The 23,655-nt window shown below is 41.7% G+C and overlaps 1 protein-coding gene across 10 annotated transcripts in view; it reads left to right on the top strand.

The window, feature by feature from the left end:
- The window catches only part of DENND2C (DENN domain containing 2C), a 65,642-nt gene that overhangs the window by 19,932 nt on the left and 22,055 nt on the right, over window positions 1–23,655 (top strand). For 3 of the 10 annotated variants that reach the window (XM_054691036.1, XM_054691038.1, XM_054691037.1), the window contains exons 2-8: window positions 1,075–1,212; window positions 4,029–4,140; window positions 15,699–16,699; window positions 17,552–17,688; window positions 18,385–18,497; window positions 19,095–19,265; window positions 22,727–22,823. In XM_054691036.1, coding sequence (XP_054547011.1) covers window positions 15,885–16,699; window positions 17,552–17,688; window positions 18,385–18,497; window positions 19,095–19,265; window positions 22,727–22,823 — 1,333 coding nt within the window. In that variant the 5' untranslated portion in view covers window positions 1,075–1,212; window positions 4,029–4,140; window positions 15,699–15,884. Of the gene's footprint in view, window positions 1–1,074; window positions 1,213–4,028; window positions 4,141–6,778; window positions 6,792–7,219; window positions 7,350–9,956; window positions 9,978–15,698; window positions 16,700–17,551; window positions 17,689–18,384; window positions 18,498–19,094; window positions 19,266–22,726; window positions 22,824–23,655 lie in introns of those variants that run through there. The other 7 variants (XM_037499796.2, XM_054691041.1, XM_054691035.1 and 4 more) reach the window with 5 other exon arrangements.

Genomic DNA, 23,655 nt, shown 5'->3' with positions numbered 1-23,655 from the left:
TGCAGTGTATTCTGATTTTTTTCTGTTTTATACTGTGCTATTTCCAGTTTGGATGTAGAAGAACTGGAAAAAACATTTGCTCCCATATAAAAGAAAACCCCAGATTAAATAAAAATCACACATTTCTCTGAGGCTAGTGAATAGCAGTAGATGCAAGGAAACTTTTTTTTTTCCTTTATGAGGTGACATTGGTTTACAACACTGTACATGAGTTTTAGTGGAAGAGGTTCACACCGCCTCAGATGTATGTTACCACAGCACCCCCTCCATCAAAGCACCTCTGACCTTGGGACCCCTCCCTTACTTGTCTCTATCCCTACCCCTTCCTCACCCTCTAACAGCCTCATTTCTCCATCAGACTTATTTCATTTAGCATAATCCTCTCCCATTCCATCCATGTTGTGACAAATTGCAGGAGTTCATCATTTCTTTTTTTAACAGCTGAGTAGTATTCCATTGTGTACATACATTGCATCTTCTTTACCCACCCATCTGTCACTGGGATTTAGGTTGTTTCCATAACTTAGCTATCATAAATAGTGCTCTAGTGAACGCAGGGATGCATATCCCTCTAAATTAGTGATATTTGTATTCTTTTGGTAGATATCTATGAGTGAAATTGCTGGATCATAATCTATTTTTAATATTTTAAGGCTCCTCCATACTGTTTTCCATAGGGCCTGGGCTGTCTCTCCACCAGCAGTGTATGAGGGTTCCTTTTTCCCTATGCCATCTGAATTTTTTAGTATGGGCCAGTCTCGCAGGTGTGAGGTGGTCTCTCATGTGGCTTTTATTTGTATATCCCTGATGATACGCGATGCTGAACATTTTTTCAAGTGCCTGTTGGCCATCTATGTGTCTTTGGAGAGGTGTCTAGCTCTCTGCCCATCTTTTGACTGGGTTATTTATATTTTGTTGTGTTGTATACATTCTTAACCCTTGGTCAGATGTATGATGTGTAGATATTTCTTCCCATTCAGTTGGGTGACCTTTGTTTTAATGATAGGTTCTTGCACAGAAGCTTTTTCGCTTGATGTAGTCCTATTAGTTTATTTTTTGCTTTTGTTTTGCAAGGAAACTTCAGTGAACTGAATTCCAAAGTGGATTCTTTTATAACTGATTAGCCAGCCACAGAAAATTTCACACCTGGGAACGAACACACGATTTGGATACAAATAACAACCCTGATATAGATGGTGAAGCTTTGTAGAGGTAAGGGGAAATCCGCCATGCCTTAATTAACAGTATGGACTATTGGAACTGAAATACCAAATAATCCCAAAAGCAAATACAAACCAGTCAGCCCAATAATTAATCTGCTGTGTCCTGTGTCTTCCAATTTTTACTAAGAAAACGGCACTGTTGGAGATAAAGAGACACAAAGAAATGACAGTGGTGCTCTGCCACAGTTGAATTCAAAGGTGAATCAAAAATATCTGAAACTGGGCCTCCCTGGTGGTGCAAGGGGTTAAGTCTCAGCACTATGATGCTGTTGGCAGCCACTGCAGGACAGGTTCAATCCCCGGTCAGGGAGCTAACCCACATGGTGCAGCAGACCTCTCCTGTCTCGCCCGCTGCTCCCCTCAGCAGTGTATTTCATCAGTCTGCCTGTTCTGTTCCCCACTCTATCTCTGCTGAATCCTCTTCCCTCCACCCACACCTCCGGCCTACACCTCAGCTCTTGTATGCATAAATAAATAAATCTTTAAAAAAAGAAAGAAAGAAACGGCCCTGTGCTTGCTGGCACAACATCACTCATCTCTGTTTTTCTCTTGGGAGAATATGGCCCAGGAAGATGAGTCTCTTCATATGGTTTAGAGGAGAGTCAAAATGTTAAAAGTACCTTGCAGATTGTAGGCCAAAATCAGTATCAGTTATCTTCTCCTCTACTATGTTTTACTATTAGTTTTTAATCAATAGAGGTTTTTATTTGTGTGTGTGTGGGGGGGGGGCAATATGGTCATCTTTTCCAGAGATTTTTATTTTTATTCTTATCTCTTTCCTGAAATAAGGCACCTATGACACCAGTAGTGATTCTGTTTCCATTTGGCTGTGTTCCTTCTAGTAGCTGAGTAGTTGGAATCTTTTTGGCACCCATTTCTTCAGATAAATAATTATTCTGGCACTGAACCTGAAACTGGCATTTAAAAAATAGGCATTTATACCTAAGCCCCCTGTTTTCCCAGGACAAAAGAAGAGCTTAAGGTAAAACTGCAGTGAATAGTGTAATACACCTTGGGGGCTAAATACATTACTTAGGAACAAATCTCAGATTATTTAGATATTTAGGAATGATTGTATGACAACTTGTTTTAGATTTCCTGATCAAAATCTTGTTCAGAGAGAGGTAATGCCAGCTCTGTGGAAACTGGGCTTGAATACAGAGTGATTAAAAAAAAAAAAAAAAATTAACATACCTAATCCAGCATATGTTCTGTTTCCAAAAGTTCTGAAATTTGTCACCAAATAGGCCTTTGGTAACTCAGAGCTTCTTTAGCCCCCAAACAGGAACCTCCTGTGAAAAATGAATATAAGATTGTTTTACTCAAAGTTAATCAAACTATCCCCAAAATGAAAATCCTGTGCTTGACTTTTGCTTACTATGGTAACATGTTTAACAGCACTTTAATTAAATGCTCATCACTTCATTATTAAAGATACCAAAGGCCAGTAGCACCTGCTCTGAGGAGTACTAACTTCAACAACAGAGACCCTTTTTTTTTAATTTCATATTGGCAGTGTTTTCCCTTAAAACATTCATTCAGGAAATGCGATCCTAGAGTTCGTGTGTGTGTGTGTGTGTGTGTGTGTTTGTGTGTGTGCGCGCTTTTGTTTTTTCTGCTTGGGAAAACAATTAGAGAACTCAATGGCTCTAACAGAGGAAAACAAGTCAAAATTAGCGGTCAAGTTTGTAATAGTAGCTGTGATGTAGAAGAAACCTTTGGGCCCTTGTAACTTAGGCAGTTTGTATTTTTTCTGAGCTTGAGGGACTCATCTATAAAAACATACATACACATGGTAAGATTTGTTGAGGTTGTAATAAGAAGAAGAGGAGGTAGATGAACTGAAACTGCTTTGTAACTCTGAATTCTTTGCAAATCAATGGTGAAGTAAATGGAATATTTTAAATTCTTTTTAAAAGTCACAATGAGTTTCTGAATCATATTAAGAACAACAACACATAGAATTTTTCAAGCATCCTTAAATTATTTGGCCTTTTCTCATTTGTAAAAACTTTAAAGTTGACTTTATTGAGGTATAATTTCATCCCTGAAATTATGAAAGGCTTTCAAACATGAAAGGCTTCTGTTTGAACTGTATGGTCAATTAGTTTTGACAAGTGTATACACCCCTGTAACTATCATGCCAATCAGGTATATAATATTTTTATCTACCCAAAAAGAGCTTTATATTTCCTTTGTTAGTTCTTACCTTTCTGACCCCAGGAAACCACTGGAGTCATTAGAGATTAGTTTTACCTGTTCTGGATTTTTTTTTTTTTTTAGATTTATTTATTTATGTATGCATACAAGTGCTGGGGTGCAGCTGGGGGCGGTGAGAGGATTCACCACAGACAGAGTGGGGAGCAGAACAGATGGATCTACTGAAATTCACTGCTGAGGGGAGCAGCGGGGAGATAGGAGAGGTCTGCTGTGCCATGTGGGTTAGCTCCCGGGTCAGGGATCAAACTCTTGCTGCAGTGACTGGGGATAGCATCAGGGAGGCCCTGTTCTGAATTTTCATTAGCGATTCATTTTACCTGTTCTGGATTTTCCTATGAATGGACTCGTGTGTGTGTACTTTTATTTCTGCATAATGCCTTTGAGAGACATCTTAGTTATTATGCATAGCATTAGTTTGTTCCTCTTGTGTTGAGTAACATCCTATTGTCTGAATATATCAGTTTGTTTAGGCGCTCTCTTGGTGATGGTTTTTTGTTGACTCCAGTGTGGGACTGTTAGGAGTAAAACTGCTGTGAACATTCATGTAAAGGTGCTTGTGTGAACATATTTTCTTTTCATGTGCAGAACAGATGGATTTACTGAAATACACTGCTAAAGGGAGCATCGGTGAGACAGAAGTCTGCTGTGCCATATATGGGTTGGCTCCTTGGTTGGGGATCGAACTCAGGCCATACAGGTGATACTGCTGAGACTTCACCCCTAGGCCACAGGCCCTAAACCATTTTTTAATAAAAGCATTTATTCCGGGCCTCCCCTGGTGGTGCAGGTGGTTGATCACCACGCTGTGAAGCTGTCCGCAGCCTCTGCAGCACCGGTTCGATGCCAGCTGGTGAGGGTCCCACATGGCGCAGCAGACCTCTCCTGTCACGCCCGCTGCTTCCTCAGCAGTGCATTTCATCAGTCTGCCTCTTCTGTTCCCCACTCTGACTCTGGTGAATCCTGTCACCCTCCCGCACATCTGGCCTGTACCCCGGTTCTTGTATTAAATAAATAGATCAATCTTTAAAAAAAAAAAGTCATTTATTCCAAAAGTCTTCCATATATCTTTTGTTACTGCTAATTCAGTTCCCTTGTGGGTTAGAGAACATTAGAATTATTTCAGTCCTTTTAAATTTACCATTTATTTTATGAGCCAGCATATGGTCTACTGGTAAGTGTTCCCGGTATACTAATAAAGAATGTAGTCTATTGTTGTTCAGTGTAGTGTTCCAGTGTCACTTAGGTCAAGCGGATTGCTAGTAATAGTCAAGACTTTTACGTATTTATGGGTTTTCTATTTTTCCAATCAGTTACTTGTGAAGAGTGATGAAATTTTCACTAAGATTGTAGATTTTATCCATTGGTCCTTTTAATTCTGACATTTTGTTTCTTGCATTTTGAAACTGCTAATTGGTGCATGGTATTTGGGATTGTTAGATACTCTCCATGAATTGGTTCTATTATCTATTTGAAATGTCCTTTTTTATCGCTTAATATTTCTTGCCCAGGAGTCTGTTTTTATCTGATAATAATATAGCTATCATGCTGGTGTTTATTACCTTAGTGTTTGTCTCTCTTTAACACATCTGTGTCTTGATGTTCGAAGTACATAATAGACAGCATAGAGTTAGTCTTGCTTTTCAAGCAGTGAATTTTCCATTTTTTTTTTTTTTTTTTTTTAGAACTTAGCTTATTTGATAACGTCATTATTGATAAGGTCAGATTTCAGTCTCTCATCTTGAATTTTCTGTTTGTGTCATGTGGGGTATTTTTTTTTAAAAGATTGATTTATTTATGCATACAAGAGCTGGGGTACAGGCCAGAGATGTGGAGGGTGAGAGGATTCACCAGAGACAGAGTGGGGAACAGAACAGGCAGACTGACTGAAATACACTGCTGAGGGAGCAGCAAGCGAGTCAGGAGAGGTCTGCCGCGCCATGCGGGTAGCTCCCTGGCTGGCCGGGGATCGAACTTGTGCTGCAGAGGCTGTGGATTGCTCCATAGTGCGGTGCTTTATTCCTTGCGCCACCAGGGAGGCCAATGTGGGGTATTTTTGTTGTCCTTGTGGTTTTTCCTCCTACCTCTATCTTTTCATGCATTATTTTTTTACAGCTCCATTTAATTTTTGTTATTAACTTCTTAACTATTCCTTTTTTCCTTTCAAATGTTGCTTTAGCGTTCACAACAAAAAACTTGAGCCTGTCTCCTTCAAATAACATCCCACTTCAAATATAGAGCAAGAAGCTTACATATTATACTGCCATTTTTCTTTGCTTCTTTTGTGTTTTTTTTACATTTTACTTCCACATGTTATAAATTCCACAATACATTGCTATGTTTTCTTTGAACAGTCAATCTTTTAGAGATTAATAATGAACAAAGTGTCTTTTATATACCCAAGTGTGCCATTTTTGGTTCTCGTCATTCTTTGTTTAGATCCATATTTCCCTCTGGTATCATTTTACTTCAACTTGAAGAACTTTTTAATATTTTTTATAGTGTCTGGGCCCTGCCTGGCTCCACGGCATATGCTCAGTGTAGCTGCATCAGACCCATACTCGGAAGGACTCTGAGGGGCCTTAGGCTCTGCAGTAGCCATCTTGAAATTCGTAGTAATTTTATTTTAAATTTGTATTTTGGGGCCTCCCCGGTGGCGCAGCGGTTGAACGCTGGGCTGCGAAGCTGCCCGCAGCCTCTGCAGCGCCGGTTCCATCCCCGGCTGCTTCCCGGCCACCGGAGGAGGGTCCCACATGGCGCGCAGACCTCTCCTGCCGCCCGCTGCTCCCCTCAGCAGTGTACTTCGTCCTTCTGCCTGTTCTGCTCTCTGCTCTGGCTCTGGTGAATTCTCCCACCCTCCTGTGCTTCTGACTGTACCCACTGCTTGTATAAATAAATAAATAAATCTTTTAAAAATTAAATAAATAAATAAATAAATAAATTTGTATTTTGTAAGTGAAATCTGACCGTGGTGTGTACAGCAGGGCCTTGGGGCCTTCATTCACAGCTCCTTCTCCTGCTGTCTCCCCTGGTTGAGTTCTTAGCTGGCTTTTCTCTAGGTCCCTAACACACCTGGCCCTACCTGGATGTCCCTCCCCACCCACTCTTTGCAACCAGGGCCACCCTCTGCGCTCAGCGGAAGGCTGGGTGTGTGGGGACTGATGCTGGTCACGTACACTCCTGGCGCCTGGGGTGGAGCGTGACAGTGCCTTCTCCAGGTGGCGTAGCGGCGAGCAGCAAGCGGAGTCCTGGGCTTTGCAGGAGCAGGCCTGTCAGCCACCCTCTCCAGATACTGCGTGTGTCCTGGGGAGAGGTGTAAAAATTCTTGGAGGTTACCTGTCTGTCATGTTGGTGAGTCACACCTGTGGGATGGGCAACACCTGCCTGGCTTTTCTCACACCCTGCCTCAGCCAGAGCCTGGCGTGTCGCCCTGGAGGCTGGCAGGGGGCGGATCAGCAGTGAGCTTGTCCATCTTGGGGCTGGGCTCCCAGGTTCCTTTGAAGGTTTGTACCCACCCTACACATTATCCCTCGACTCCAGAGCATTCTCTTGGTCGGTTCTTCCCAGGGGGCCCCTCTCCTTCCCTCCCACCAGTCTGGCCTTGGTCTCTCCTGCTCAGCTGGACACCCTTAAAGACAAGCCACCAAATAGGAATTGTTTACTTTGTGATTCTGCGTATAAATTAAATGCTCTGGTATTTGCATTTAAAAGAGCATTAGATAATATTTAGAAGAATGGTAAAACTCACGCTAATTATTTTCATTTTAATTTTTTTAAAGATTTATTTATTTATGCATACAAGAACTGGGGTACAGGCCAGAGGTGCAGGGGGTGAGAGAATTCACCAGAGACAGAGCGGGGAGCAGAACAGGAGGAATCACTGAAATACACTGCTGAGGAGAGTAGCAGGTGAGTCAGGAGTGGTCTGTTGCGCCATGTGGGTAGTTCCCTGGCTGGGGATTGAACTTGTGCTGCAGTAGTTGCAGATAGCTTCATAGGTTGTGTCTTAACCCCTTGTGCCACCAGGGAAACCCTTAAATTTTCTTACTTAAAACATTAGTAGTAAATAAAACATGATAAATTTGAAAGAGACTGCATAAAAAAGGAAAATGCTTCAAATGTACCTTTACAAAGTTACTCTTGCTGCATTTTGAACAAGGGACCACACATTGTCTTTTTTTCACATGGAAGTAGATTCTAACTTTGATCCCCTTTGTGTAAGCCAAGAGTGAATCTGTCTCCAAGTTTAGTCACCAGAGGTATAAGCAGCGGTGGCCTGTGGATGAACTAGTATGCAAATCAGGTGCCTACATATTATAAAAATCTATAGAAGCAAGAAATTACATTATATCTGGGCTGATTCTGGCTTGCTAGAATGTATCAACTAATTTCTGAAAACATCAGCTACAGCTCATAAAATACTAATACCACCTGGATGGCAACAGATCTTGTTCAAGTGGCAGCTAGTCCCGTTTATGGAAAGTCTAAAGTATAACCGGAGGACTCCAGCTGTATCAGGCAAATTTATAGAATGTTTACAAAAGAAAAAAAAATGTTTCTCTATTTCACGCTATTGCTATCAAGCAACAGCAATAGAAAATATACAAGACAGGTCACATATGATTGCAATGTAGAACCCCAAAGAATTAGTTTGATGCTGCTGTTATAAAAGACCAAAAAAAAAAAAAGGCACACAAAAGGGTAAAGTCATTGGGTCCCTCCCATCCAGGTCCCTGGGATGGTGCCAAGACTCCCCATGTCTGCTTCTGCTCCCTCCGCCCCCCTGTGCTGTGGCTGCGGTCACAGCGGGGAGCATAGTGGTTCTTGGGTTCCTGCGAGAGACTTCCTTGGGCTCCACCTGGCAGAGTCGTGACTCTCCTGGGTTTCCAGATCAAACAGCTGTTGTCTGGAGAGACCTCGCTTGTACCTCTGCGATGGCCGTGGTGCTGGGTAGAGGAGGAGGAGCCGATGCGGTTTCGTGACTGGTCCTAGGTAGGGGTCTTCAGCCTCGGGAACAGAGTGGGCTGGAACAGAGTGATTGTCCTCTGACCACATGAGAACCCTGAGAGTTAGAGGCCGGCGTAGGGCTACACGCAGAGCTGAAATAAGGCTGAAAAGAGGGTTTGGAGGATTGCTGCTGGGTGGCCTTCCAGGGGCCTCCAGAGGGTTGGCAAGCTGCTCACAGGCCTCCTCCAGCTGGTTCTCATCCAAGATCACATCCAACAACTCTGGAGGACACTGAGCCAGTTTATCAGCTGCTACCATCTGGACAGTGAGGTATTTAGCTTGAGATTTCCCTCCAGATTGTATTATCCTTTGTAAACCTCGGGAGAAACGATCCTTACATATGCTACCATTGGGGCCAAAGGGATTTTACTAAATTGAACTGCCTGATTAATAGTGTTAAGGACAACCAATTGCAGTGTTTTTTCAAATTCAACACTCGGAACTTCAGCTTAGCTTGGCCTTGTGTTGGATCTTTCTGTGACTGCATGCCGGCTGAGATTGCATAACACCCAGCATACGGCAAGTGAGATCTCAGCAGTGACCCTTCTGATGGGTATTTGCTCTTCAAATCTGTTTTAAAAAAATCAAACAAATGGGCCTCCCTGGTGTCCTAGGGGTTAAGTCTCAGCGCTACCACTGCCACATCCTGAGTTTCAAACCCCAGCCTGGGAGCTGACCCACATGGCGCAGCAGACCTCTGCTGACTTGCCCGCTGCTCCCCTCAGCAGTGTCTTTCAGTCAGTCTGCCTGTTCTGCTCCCCACTCTGTCTCTGGTGAATCCTTTCACCCCTGCCAAAGCCTGTGGCCTACACCCCAGTTCTTCTGCAAAATAAATATTAAAAAAATCAAGCAATGCTTTCTGCAACATACATGTGACCACACACCCAGAAAAGGGTGCACGAGGACCCTGGTCACGTGGAAGCTCCCATGTCATTCGGAGGTGTGTGCACTGTAGATTTCTGCTTCTCCTTAGCAGGTGATGGAGAGGTAGATCTGCTACAGCTAGGTTCTGTGTCACCCAAACTGGATCAAGAATTTCCTCCTGATTTACTCGAATAGCATTTCCCTTGCCTTGCGTGCACTCTGTTCATGCTATCGCCTCAGCATGGCGTCCACTGGGCTTGGAGTAAATCTGATTTTACAGTCTTTCTTTAACCAGTTGCCCTATCTGCCAGTCATTGTTAAGTTTTTCCTTAATGTCCAAGTAATCTTTTGCTTCAAATGAGATGACCTTGCCTGGCACCAGAACGTCACCTTCATGGCCTGCTCTCGGGCTGATATTTGTCCCAACTGCAAATGCAACAGTCTTTGTCTTTGCTTTGTCCAACTGGGCCTGCGCCTGGGCCTGTTTCTCTTTCTATGGACATGACCTCCTGCTCTTCCTCCAGAGAAACACGTGAGTTGAACCAGTGGCTGGTGTGGGAGTCTGCGAAACCACAGCTGCGTTCATCAGTCTTCCTCCCTGGGGCCTTCTTTAGCCAGACAGCTCCTTTCTCGTTGGCAGCTGTGGTCTCGGGGAGCCCATCCTAAGTGAGTGCTAAGCCCCAGGATCCCCTGCTCCTTTCTACCCATGCTCAGGCAAGTCCTTCTCCACCTCCAGGGCTTACACTCCCTACCCGGGAGGACTCTAAGCCAAGAAGACTCTTCCTTTCCCATTCCAAGGGGAAGGAAAACACTCGTATGCTTTATATTGCTTTTAAAAAATGCCCCATGTTTTCAATTTGCACTGGGACCCACAAGCTATGTCCTTTGCCCTGAGTGGCAGTTAGCTATTGACATTCTCAGAGATGTTGTTTGACTGAAAATGTCTTTACTTCACTTACACTTCTTTTTAATTTTTTAAAAAAATTTATTTATGCGTACAAGAGCTGGGGTACCAGCCAGAGGTGTGGGGGGTGAGAGGATTCACCAGAGATAGAGTGGGTAACAGAACAGGCAGATTGACTGAAATACACTGTTGAGGGGAGCAGTGGGCGAGTCAGGAGAGGTCTGCTGCACCATATGGGTGGCTCCCTGGCAGGGGATCGAACTTGTGCTGCAGGGGCTGCGGAGAGCTTCATAGGTTGTGTCTTAACCCCTTGCGCCACCAGGGAGGGCCTTTACTTACACTTTGAAGGATATATCTAGAATTCTAGATTCAAAGTCTCTCTTCTCTCCCCTCCTTAAAATTTTCCATTGCTTTCTAGCTAACCTTGTTATCCCTGTGTGTGTATGTGTGTGTGTCCTTTTTGAAATTTTTCCCTTTACCACTGGTTTTAGCATTTTCATTATGATTTGCTTTGTTGAGACTTTCCTGATGTTTTTTCCTGTTTGGGGTTTGTTCATCCTCTTAGATCTGTGGGTTTGTAGTTTTAATCGAATTTAGAAAATTTTCAGTCATTATTTCTTGAGATATTTGTTCTCTACCCATTCATTTTTGGGATTCTTGTTTCATGTAAAGTAAACTGCTTGATTGGTTCCCAGGAGGCTATGTTCTAGCAGCTTCTCCATGCTTCAGTTTTTGTTTTATTTATCCAGTTACTGTTATTACTTACCCAGTTTCATTTCTTCTGCAATATCTAAATCTGCTGTTCAATTCATCTAGTGAAGTTCTAATTTCAGATAGGGTATTTTTTTTTAAAGATTTATTTTATTATGCATACAAGAACTGGGGTACAGGCCAGAGGTGTGGGGGATTCACCAGAGACAGAATGGGGAGCAGAACAGGTGGATTGATTGAAATACACTGCTGAGGGGAGCAGTGGGTGAGTCAGGAGAGGCCTGCTGCACCATGTGGGTAGCTTCCTGGCCAGGAATCGAACTCATACTGCAGCGGCTACGGATAGCTTCATAGGTTGTGGCTTAACCCCTTGTGCTATCAGGGAAGCCCTTCAAATAGGTTATTTTTAAGCTGTAGCAGTTCCATTATATTTTATAATCTTCCAATTCTGTACTTACTGTGGTCCAGATTTCCTTTAAGTTTGTGGATATATTTAAAAGAACTGGCTTGAGGCTCCTGTCTGCCAGTGCCATCATTTTCATTCTGTTTCTATTAACTCATTTTTCTCCCAATAGGTCTCATTCTCAGCCTCTCCCTTGCCCCCGTCCATATTTAGTAATTTTGATCTGATGCTGGACATTGTCAGCCTTACGTTGCTGAGTGTCTAGATTTTATTGTTTTCATGTAAAAAATGGCTTCTGTTTATGTAGGTACTTACATTACTTACGAATCAAATTGGTCTTTTTTTTTTTTAAAGATTTATTTATTTGTTTATACAAGCACTGGGTACAGTCAGAAGTGCAGGAGGGTGAGAGAATTCACCAGAGCCAGAGTGGGGAACAGAACGGGCAGACTTGACGAAATACACTGCTGAGGGGAGCAGCGGGCGCAGCAGGAGAGGTCTGTCACACCATGTGGGACCCTCGCTGGGGTCCGGGGATCAAACCTGCACTGCAGGGGCTGCAGGCAGCTTCGCAGCCCAGTGCTCAGCCGCTTTGCCACCAGGGGAGGCCCTCAACGTGGTCCTTTTAAGACTTTTGTAAAGCTTTGTGAGGGTGCCTCTAAGTAGCCTTTACTAGTTTAGTCCTGCTGGTAAGCCAGCATCTCCTGATGGCCCTGATAGTTCCCGAGGGTATGACCAGGCTGCTCCTCCATGGATCGGGATGATTGGGTGTTACTTAGCCCTTTGTGAGCTCTCGGTGTTAGTCCACTTACAACTCTCATAATTGTTCTTTCCCTGGAATTTGTTTTCTACCTACTTGCATAGTTACCCTGTACATTAGTAGTTGAATATTTTAGCTCCACACTCAAGTGGATGCTGTGGAGATTTCTGAATTCTGTGTTGAACCCTCCTTTCTGCTACTCTGCCCTGACAAATGCATTTGGCTCAGCCTCGCCAAGGTCTGTCCTTTTTGTTCTTAACTCTGTGAGGTTTGTATTTATTGTTTGGTTTCCTCTTTTGATGCTGTTTTCTGTAAAGAACCGCCAGGGTGAAGCTGGACCATTTTAGGGTCTACTGCATTTGTTTTTTTCTTTCAGACATTGAGGTCTGTGCTGTCTATTATTTAAATATCTGAGAGCAGTAATTTTATATATTAGGCCACTTTTTTTTGTTTTTTTTTTTTTGCATAGAAGAACTGGGGTGTAGGCCAGAGACGCAGAGGGTGAGAGGATTCACCAAAAAAATTAACCATTTTTAAAGTGTGATTCTCTTACTGGTTTTTAAGTCAGGTTTTGAAATGTTTCTCGATTCTTCCTATATTGCCAGATACTTAAATTTAATCAAATAAAATAATTTGAAGGATTTGGAGTGAAGAACTTACCCTGTATAAGATTTCAGTTAGTGAAATAAAGCATCAGTATTCTCTTTCCCAAAGAGAATTTCACTCACCTGGATGGATTCAGATGGGTTTCTTTTAATATGCTAGAAGCACAGAGTTCGCTTTATGATAGGTTATTATGCAGTCCATTTTAAGCTGATAAACTATTGATGTGTTTCTTAGATGAAAGCAAATACTCAGAAAAGCAACAGCAGATAAAAATAAATGGACATGATTAGACATCACCTGTGGGAACACAGAATAGAAAAAAGTTGACTAATACCTTTACTCGAAGCATTCTATTTTATTATTCTTTAAAAATCATGTTTGGTTTTTCATAGCTATACTGCTCCTTCCCTGAGGAACAGAAAGCTCACCACTGTCGCTTCTATTGAGATTACTCATTGTGGTTATTTTTTGATGGGGGGAAAAAAAAAGTGTATGTTTTTTCCCCCTGCAAGTTCTGCCTGACTTTCATAGTCTTTTAACAGTTGGAGAAGTCCTTGATTCCTTTTGTAGTATTAAGAGAAAAAGAAAAACCACTTATAAAACTGCTGAATGGCTATGTTTTCTCAGCCTGTGTTTCAGTTAGAACTGTTGAAGCAAGCTTGGGACAAATATGACAAAAAATCTTTAGGGACAAATATGTGAATAACTTGGGCGTTAGGGAGTTTTCAAAAGATGAAGCTTGGGAGAGATCTAGAACTTGAATGCTGAGCCGGCACTTAGGGATGAGAATGTCCACCTGTAGTGGAAGTCAAGGCAAGAAAGTAGGGAGGTGGGGTGAGGGCTATAAAGGATTTTACAGGCTAGGTGAGCCACAGAGGGGTGATCCTGAGTGGCAAGGTGGCTCAGAATTTAATTAAGTTAAAGGGATAGTCAGACAGGAGATGCCTGTAAAAAAGTGAAGCAACTCTTGGCTTGGCAAATGAGTCTTATTTTTTTGGATGAGATTAAATCATAGCTGGTATGTAAGGATAGGCAAGCCACATTATAAAGGGTTGAAATTAATTTGACGGAAATTAGAGATGTGAAATCAGAAAGAAACATTCTCTTTTTATCCAAATACTATCTCTTATATTATTCTCTTATAAACCAAATACTATCAATGTAGGTATCTGGATGTTAGTTTGTGTTAAAGTTTTTTTTTTGTTTTTGAAATAATTTGACCATTTTTTGAGAGCTTGACTTTGGGGGACACTCCCATTTACCTGTGTTGGTAGTGTCTTAACATGCGCGCTGCAGCTGAAATAGCATCAGTACACACGGTGGATTATTTGTGTGAAGTCCATAGATGAAGCCACTTGTTGCCAGTAATTTTCAAATTAAAAATTTCAGCCTCAGGGCCTCCCCCCAGTGGCGCCACGGGTTGAGCGCAGTGCTGTGAATCTGTCCGCAGCTTCTGTAGAGCAGGTTCGATTCCTGGCCGGCCAGGGAGATTCCCACATGGCGAGGCAGACCTCTCCTGTCACATCTGCTGCACCCCTCAGCAGTGTATTTCGGTCGTTTGCCTGTTCTGTTCCCCACTCTGTCTCTGGTGAGCCTCTCACCCCCGTCACCTCTGGCCTGTACCCCAGCTCTTGTATAAAAATAAATAAATCTTTAAAAAAAAATTCAGCCCCACCATTTTTCATCTTCTCAGTTTGATCCATTTGTATGTTAACAAGGGAAAGGCAAGAAAAGGGTAACAGGGACTGCCAGAGACTTCATCTAGGCTTCCAGGAGAGAGAGAAATACTATTGTCTTGTCTATAGTGAAGAAAACCAGAGTCTCGAGGACACCTTAACATTCTTGGGACTCCTCTGTAAACATCAGAAGCAAGAAAAGGACTTTGAGGCTTTTGATAATGAGCTTGAGCAGATTGGATCCTCAGATTCTATGCATTAGACTTGCAGAATCATGTAAGTGAAAGTTGACGGCAGCCCTGACCAGCAGTGGCCTGGCTGGAATCAGCTGTGTGTGTCTGCTGCGTGTATCCCCGTTGGTCAGCTGTAAGAACAGAGCTCAGCCAAGGCATTTTTCCTGCCTGTTAATCAAGGCCACACAGACAAAGCTCAAGGAAGGATGACCCCTACCTCAGGAAGTTTGACTCAGTTGCTATTTTTAACCAGCGTACAGTAGAACTGGAGGTCAGGTCTTCACTCACTAGATAGGAAAAAATTTCTGACAGGTTTTTTTGTTGTTTTTTTTTTTACATCTGAGGAAACAGTTTATGGCCTCACAGAGTAAAGCTGCTATGTGAAAGGAAGAAATGTGACAGAGACTCTTATGTATTTTTGCTGATTTGGGTCAAGGGTGTGGTGACAGAAATGTGGAAAGTTCAGTCAGTGACAAAAAAAAAATACTGCATTTTAAAGCAACTGATTGTTAAATGGTTGCACCTTGGATGGTCCTTAGTTCTCTGTGTGTGGAATCCTGTGCTGCTAACGTGAAGCTGAAGTAAGGGCATGCAGTGGGTTAATATTCTCTCTCAACATAGGACAGGAGGAGGAAATGAGCTATTGATGTGTTTCCAGACTAACTGGCTCTTCCTCTGAATGTATACATAAGCCTTTGGTTATTTGAGATGCATTTCTGTATATGTATGCTTTTTATACTACTCTGTTGGTCCTTGTTTCATTAAGAAGTTTCGTAAGTGTTTTTTGAAAAACAAAATACTACATACCAGTAGGTGTAATCTCTTTTAAAAGCCATCCTACCCAACATTAAATATGGTAGAACATTCAAGATAATAATTTGAGGGCTAGCACAAGGGTCTGTGTATCCTGGTGGTGTTATATCACCATTTAGGAATGTCTTTATGGAGTTGAAGTAGTTAGTGGTCAACAGGTACATTTTTATATTTTCAGTGTAAACAGGTTATTTAGGGATTGGTGGGTAGGGTAATGTTTTAGTGGAGTTTAAAATAGGGAATTATAAAACTGCTAACATGTTCTTGTCTCGCTTTCATAGGATTATTCAAGACAGAGTTGTAGTCATCTTCAACAAGGATCAAGAACCAAAATTTTTCCTTTTACAAAGAAATTGACAAGTTAAAGATGAAAGGAAAAGACTGGAATCATTTGGGTTCTTACTGACAGGATAAAGAACACAAGATTTCATACTTGTCATGGAAGCTTATTAAAATTCATCCCCTCTATGCATCCACCTGGGAACATGGATGTTGGTTTTTCACGTTCTGCTGTTCAGACACTGTCAAGAAGCCACTGCAAAAACATCAAACAAAAAATTTCTCAGTGGGAAGGAAGAACTAATGGCTTATCTAATGCAAATAAGTGGCATCCCAAGGACTTTGGAGTGAGGTATAACTGTCATCAAGAGATTCTTAAAAAAAGTCCTGTTGTTGAAGAAAAGAGCAAGACAGTAGATGTTAACTGTCACAGTGTTGGTCTAGAGAGGAAGGAAGATGCCAAAAGCCACATTCAAACTGAGGATGGAAGTGAGCAAAAGGACCATGATACACGCCTCTTTAAAAATGGATCAGAATCCAACTGGGTATGTTCTCAGGTTAAACAAGTTGAAACCTGGAAAGAGGTTGTTTTGGATCCAGAAACGTCATTCCCGCCAGGAAACTTCTATACCTCACAAATATTGTGGAAGAAAATAGAGGCACTTCCCCCAGATAAAGTCTTCAATTTGGCTTTAGAACATTGTGACTCTTCAGAGAAAGAACTGAATTTCAGAGTTCTGGATAGTTCATATGGAATAACCAAGAGCTTAGAAAATATTTACTCTGAACCAGAGGGGCAAGAATGTGGACATTCTATAAATCCTTTGCCAAAACCTCGTCGGACATTCAGATACTTATCTGAGTCTGGTGTTGTGCCATGTGATGAAAGAAACTGTGACCAAAAATACTGTGAAAATAATTCTTGTGCAGAGTCGTCTTTGGCCTCTTCTCGGGAACCGGAACCAAAGAAATATGGCGGGAAAATCAGAGGGAGATCTAAAAGGTATGTTTTTATTTCATAGGTAATGATTTGGGAGTACTTTCCATGCAAAATTACTGAATTCCTTTTTTTCCTTTTGAAACCACTTTCCATTTCCTGGTCTGGGTACAGCTCTAACTTGATTATACACATGTTGAGTAACCCAAGGGGAAAAACCAGACAGACAGTGTGGCATGGAGGTGATACCTGAAACAGTCTACTGACACGAGCGCTTCAGAAAGCTTTTATTTTATTTTTTAAAGATTTATTTATTTATGCCTACAAGAGCAGGGGTATAGGCCAGAGATGTGGAGGTAGGGGGGTGAGAGGATCCACCAGAGACAGAGTGGGGGACAGAACAGGCAGACCGACTGAAACACACTGCTGAGGGGAGCAGCAGGTAAGACAGGAGAGGTCTGCTGCGCCATGTGGGCTGCTCCCTAGCTGGACAAGGATCGAACTCATGCTGCAGAGGCTGCGGATTGCTTCATAGTGCGATGCTTAACCCCTTGCGCCACCAGGGAGTCCCCAAAAGCTTTGATTTTACAATCAATGAATGTACAGAGAAACAAGTTCATCCTTCTTCATTCGGGCATGCTGACCTCAGCTCACTTACACTAGAGATCGAGTTGACTAGTGGTGTCCAGTGAAGAACATGAAGATAAATGGCTTCAACCTTCTCATTTTCTCACGGTACATATTGGGGGTCCTGCCTAGTTCATTTTTTTTTCCTTCTTAGTTTATTAATTAGGAATCTGATAAAGCACATTTATAACTTTATACACAAGTCCTTACCAATTCCTATCATACCAGTTTTAAAAAAAAGACTAGTGTTTTAAGTGATACAACTTTAAAATATGTATCTCCTTTCTTAAGGAAATCCTTTGAATTTGAGGATATTCAGCACTTTCGAAGTCGGAACTCACAGAAGATTCATGAAGAACTTGGAAGAAATTCTAGCTCAGCACTTTATCACACACAGTCTGAGGACAATATCTATGAGGATATCTTATGTAGGTGTCCAGAAACTCTGTAATTAAGTTTAAAGAGTATGTGTTTGGTGGTGCCCTTAACTATTGGATAGCATTTTTCTTTTATAATCAAGTATATTCTGCTCAAGAATTTTTCTTTTTAATATGGAAATCTTTGTTGTATAAGTTCTTCTTTTGTTTCGTAGATTTTACACCAGTTTAGTGGACTGCTCAGTTCAGAAGTAGGTGTTGATAGTATTTTAAAAAAATACTTAGTTACTTATTTTGCATTGAAGAAATGGGATGTTGGCCAGAGGTGCAAGAGGGTGGGGTGTGTGCGAGAGGATTCACCAGAGACAGAGTGGGGAGCAGAACAGGCAGATTAACTGAAATACACTGCTGAGGGGAGCAGCGGACGAGACAGGAGAGGTCTGCCGACCATATATGGGTCAGCTCCCTGGCTGGGTATTGAACTCAGTCTGTGGCCGTAATAGCACTGAGACTTAACCCCTAGGCCACCAGGGAGGCCTTAGACATTTATAGTATTTTGAGAATTCTTTCGGCTTGGTTGTACTGAGTGGTTTATAACTGCAAAGTGCCATTAATTGTGAGTCCCACATGCAGTATAGACTAGAATGATGAACATACTTGGCCCTTTTTTTCTTTCTTTTCCTAGCTGTAGTAGCTTCGTTTCCATGTAATTATGTTCCTTTTAATTTTTTTTCATTATTTCTCAAGATCCCGCCAAGGAAAATCCATATGAAGATATTTCAATACAACCTTTACCCATGTGGAGATCTCCATCAGCCTGGAGGCTACCGCCCCCTAAAAGTCCTTTCAGAGCACCCAAGGTACAGCCAGAGAATTACTAGAATGCTACAGTCTTGCTTATGAGCTCTATGAAAAGGTTAAAGTGGTTTACCTAGAGCCAAAAGTACGAGGCACAGAACAGTGGGTTGTGTCGGTGGTCGTGGTGGTGGATTGTTGTTTTGTTTTGGGGGCAGCACATAACATTTTATGCTTTGGATGGGGGAGTTTTTATTGTTAGTTTTTAGCACATCAAATACAGTTTCGATGTGAACACTCAACAGGCCGTGACCTGTCAGTTCCTATTGTTTGCACAGCTCACTGTACCCTCCCATCTCCCTGTGGCCTACACCTGGCTGGTCCCTGAAAACACTTACCATCCCCAGAAGCCCAGGCTGCCTTTAGTTAATGAAGACTATGAGCCTTTGTTTTCTAGAAATATAATTTCAAAATAGTAAAAGAATTTTAGGTTAGAAGCCTGAGATACTTTACAAAGGGTGGAAAAGGAATTATGGTAACCGCACTTGAGATCATCATAAAGGAAGGGTCATTGTTTCTCCTGGGTAACTTCGACTTTGTTTTAGAACTTGGGTATAAACTAGGGTACCTGCCCCTGACCACTGTGTCCTCTCTGGTTTCAGTTCCCGCCCAAGCCCCAGTTCCTTCACCGGAAGACTATGGAACTGAAGAACACTCAGGCATTTTTACGGTCAAAGTTCACAAAGGACACCACTCTGCCTGTCACTTTAACTGAATGGAAGCTTTTCCGAGCTGGAGAAGTTGCAAACAGGAAAAGGAAAAATCTTCCAAGGGTAAGGACTCCAGTGTTTTTATTCTTTGACTCTTACTTCATCATTTCTATAAAAGAAAATAAACTTCAGACTGAAATGAATAACAGGTTAGAGCCGACTCATTGGAATTAGAAAATTTGGAAAGGAACCTTGTGTTTTAAATGTTTGCTCATGCAAGAAAACTGCGTGGATGGCTTTTGCTAAGGTTTCTTTGTGGATTTGGAAAATTGATTTTAGATGGAGGACTTTGCTTCTGTTACCTTAAAATCCGCATCCTGTTTCAAGGAAGCATAAGAATTTCATATAAATGATGTTGTGCTGAGCTGGCTGCATTTGCAGGTTTCCTCCACTATCCCAAAATAGAATATTCCTGTTTGGTATGATTTGGTAGGTTATCTTTTGGGTCTGGGAATATATTACCATTAGTTTATGTGGAAAAAGTTATGAGCATTCCCAGACCCCATAAATTACCTATCAAATCATAACTAATAAGAATATTCTAACTTTGTTTATCAGGGAAGCTTCTGTGTAATTGTCACAATGAATTCAGGGTTTTGTCCGAGTTTATAAATTTTCAGTAATGACAAAGTATATGCCATTCATTTAGGGCAAAATTTTCTAATAGGGAAAGAAAAAAAATGCATGACTGTTACTTACGAGTAGTATCAGCAATTATACTCAATAAGTTACTTCTCTATCAAGAGAGAAAAGTCAGTCAGTTGTAAATTATCTCAACTAGATGTTGGAACCAAAATGAAGAAACTGGAATTATTTGTAGACAGAAATATTTTCTTCTAGGAGAGACATTTGAGAAATTGCATGAAAATATTTCTAAACGTTTTGTGACTTTGTGCTGTAATTCAGAATGTTTTCAACGTTGCTATGTAAAAATAAGAAATTAGATCATTTAAATAATATTCTTTTCCTTAATGCCATTTGAATTAGTCACATATATTCATTTGGCACACGATTTTGGCACCAAAATGACAGCTGTTTCTTGCTTTAGTCACTCCTGTGTTTGGTGAGGAATACTTAAAAATCAGAGGATTATAGAATTTCTGGGCATCCTGCACTACTTCTCTGTGCTCAGAGATCTTGGGGTCACCCAAAGCAGGCTGCCACCTTCCCCAGAAACTACAGGTCCCTTGCTGTGAAGAACACAGACAGTACCTCGCTGGTGGCCTAGAGCTTAAGTCTCAGCGCTACCACTGCAGCACAAGTTTGATCCCCAGCCAGGGAGCAACCCACATGGCGCAGCAGACCTCTCCTGTCTCACCCGCTGCTCCCCTCAGCAGTGTATTTCGGTCAGTCTGCCTGTTCTGCTCCCCACTCTGTCTCTGGTGAATCCTTTCACCTCCTGCACCTCTGGCCTAGACCCCGGTTCTATGCGCAAAAATGAAACAAACTCGGAACACACGCACATAAGGAATTACATTTGAGTTGCGGTTTTGGGACTGACATTAACAAATATCTAGGAATTAGGAGTTTAATGAGACCTGAGGAGATTGATGGTGCTTTTGACTTCATGTCTCAGTATTTTATGTTCTGTGGATCCCGAGTACCCAAAGCTTGTTCTCTCTCTGATGATAGGTGATAACGAATCCAACTTTTCTTTTTCTAATATTTTTCTCAAAGGAATTTTTTTTAAGAAGTGTGGAGCGGAAAATGTGACAATGAACTCGATTGCCAGGACGGTGCAGGCTGTTAGCATGTCTCCCTGTGGCCTGCCGGATGACGTCTTTCAGGATGTCCCCTTTATAACTCTGGTCCTGGCTTTGGAGTGTCATCAGAAACAACATTCCATGAGAAAGCAGTTTTTATTTGCTTCCCTAGTGATGACTGGAGCTAGCCCTGGAGGGAAGCTGCCTTCAGAGTTTGAAACTCACTGATCTAGTCCATACGCCTCTTCCCCGCCCTTCCTTTCTCTCGCTGCCCTGGAAGCCTGTGTCGGATTGTTTGCTGAAGTAGATTTCCTAGTGTTTTATATATTGTTTCAAGTGTGTGCAGCAATATGGTTTCTATCATTTCTTAGGAAAATAATTCTAGAAGGTAAAAATAGCTTCTCTTCCTAGTTTGGAACGAGAATTTAAATTTTTATTAATTTAACTCATATTCCTAGAACAGATAGTTCCCTTCCCTTTATGATATGATTATACTTTTGAAGTGCACATTAATAAGTATGCTGTTTTTGGTCATTATTTACTCAGAATACATGTTTACATACATCTCACTCTGTCCTCCAGCATTACCATTTCATTGTGGATTCTCTTGTTTGTTTTTTAATAATGGTGGCACTTAAGGACATTGATAATTTTTTCACCTGGAAAGCAACCACAAGAATCTTTAAAAGAATAAACCAATCCAAAAATGTGGGACTAATTTACATATTGGAAGCACATGTTTCTCACATGTTATTTTTCTTGCTCTTGGATTGACTCACTACCTATGGATTGCCAAGTGCTGGAGAAACAAGGACAAAAGAGAAAACAAGAACGTTTTCTCCAAGCAACTTTGTTAATCATCATACATAATGTTCTTAGCAATGTTTTTTTAAAAAGATTTATTTATTTATGCATACAAGAACTTGGGTACAGGCCAGAGATGTGAGGGTTGAGAGATTCACCAGAGACAGAGTGGGGAGCAGAACAGGCAGATTGACCAAAGTACACTGCTGAGGGGAGCAGCGGGCGAGTCAGGAATGGTCTTCTACGCCATGTGGGTTGCTCCCTGGCAAGGCCGGTGATCGAACTTGTGCTGCAGTGGCTGTGGATAGCTTCATAAGTTGGGCCTTAACCCCTTGGCGCCACCAGAGAGGCCCTTCCCTCTTTTTTTAACCCCAGCCTATGCGTGTCAGTCTCTTTTACACACAGCTCCCCTCACAGAAAGAACTCTGATGAACAGTGCTTCTTAACTAGAGCTTGGCGTTGTGCTTGAACACATTAGAGTTTCCTATTTTATGACATGTTTCTTAAAAACAAAACAAAGCAAAAACACCAATATAGAGTAGTACTCCCTTTGAAAAAACTTTCTAAGCCTAATTATCCTCTCCTTGCAAAGATTTCCTGGGAGCAGAAATAACTGAGCCTCGCCCTACCCTCTGAGTTGAATGAGCATTCCACTTCCTGCTCTGAGCAAGCGAAAACTTGAGTCCAGACGTGAAGGCTGGTCACTGCATACAGCACAGCAGGCTGCTTGTTGGGACATGAGTGACAAGCAGAGCAACCCAGGGCCCGTGCTGGGTTCTTCTGGAAAGAAGATACCCTTCCCCACTTCTTTTACCCATGTTGTGTGAACTCTGCATCAGAACAACATAATCATCTTATTCAAGGTCATTTTAGATTGAAAGTTGAAAACTGTAAAGGTTTTTATTTATACAATGGATCTTTTCTCTGAATGAGAATCACTAATAAAGTTCCGTCCACCAGGCTGTGAAACTTAACTGGTATTAGTTTTAACTTAAGCTTTTCTGGTCTTTTTTTCAGTTTGTATTGAAAATTGATGACATATTTGAATCTAAGAGAGGGAAGAAGAGAGTAAAATTACACCCTTACACTGGAAAAGACGCACCTCCCACAAAAGGTAAGGCCTGTCGCAGCTGTTTATCACCATCAGCATACAAAGGGCGATTCGTTGTATAATTTGATGTTTGATGCCTGTGGCAGGTTTTGGTTTTCTTAGCAGCTTTCTATCCCAATTAAATATAAACTGTGGAATAAGGGATATTTCTTTCTCTTCCTCAAATCCCTTTTATTTTGTTCTGTGACAAGTAGTGACTACTAGATAAATAAATTTTAAAGAACCTTACAAACCAGTGAGATTAATGTTCATATTATCTTTATTTGTAGTCCTACTTTGTTCAATAAGTCAACTTATCAGTGTAGAGTCTTTAAGTGGAGAAATGAAAATATTAGGTAGGGCCTTCCTGGTGGCCTAGGGGTTAAGTCTCAGAACTATCACCCCTACTGCCTGAGTTCAGTCCCCAGCCAGGGAGCTAACCCACATGGTGTAGATTTCTGTCTCGCCCGCTGCTCCCTCAGCAGTGTATTTCAGTCAGTCTGCCTGCTCTGCTCCCCACTCTGTCTCCAGTGAATCCTCTCACCCTCTGTACCTCTGGCCTACACCCCAGTTCTATGCAAAAATAAATAAAAATAAAACTTTTTTTTTTAATAAATTACAGGTTATATATCATCTGAAAGTGTATGGTACTCATCCATTATGTTCAGTAATTTTATCTTTCAGATACTTAGATAAAACAGATACCGTCTTTATTAAGAAACTTTCAACTTCCATAGGGAATTGCTAGAATTTTCTTAAAAACTCAAGCAAGATTCTTGACTTGGTTGTCTGGCACAGACATGTGGAATTTAGCAATTTTTATAATTTAGAAAGAACAGCCAAGTCAAATCAGAGA

This window comes from Talpa occidentalis, unplaced genomic scaffold (assembly GCF_014898055.3).
Source record: "Talpa occidentalis isolate TD23 unplaced genomic scaffold, MPIMG_talOcc4v2.1 talOcc4.9, whole genome shotgun sequence".
Taxonomy (NCBI): domain Eukaryota; kingdom Metazoa; phylum Chordata; class Mammalia; order Eulipotyphla; family Talpidae; genus Talpa; species Talpa occidentalis.
The sequence above is the reverse complement of the archived record's forward strand: the minus strand, read 5'-3'. Positions and strand labels throughout refer to the sequence as shown.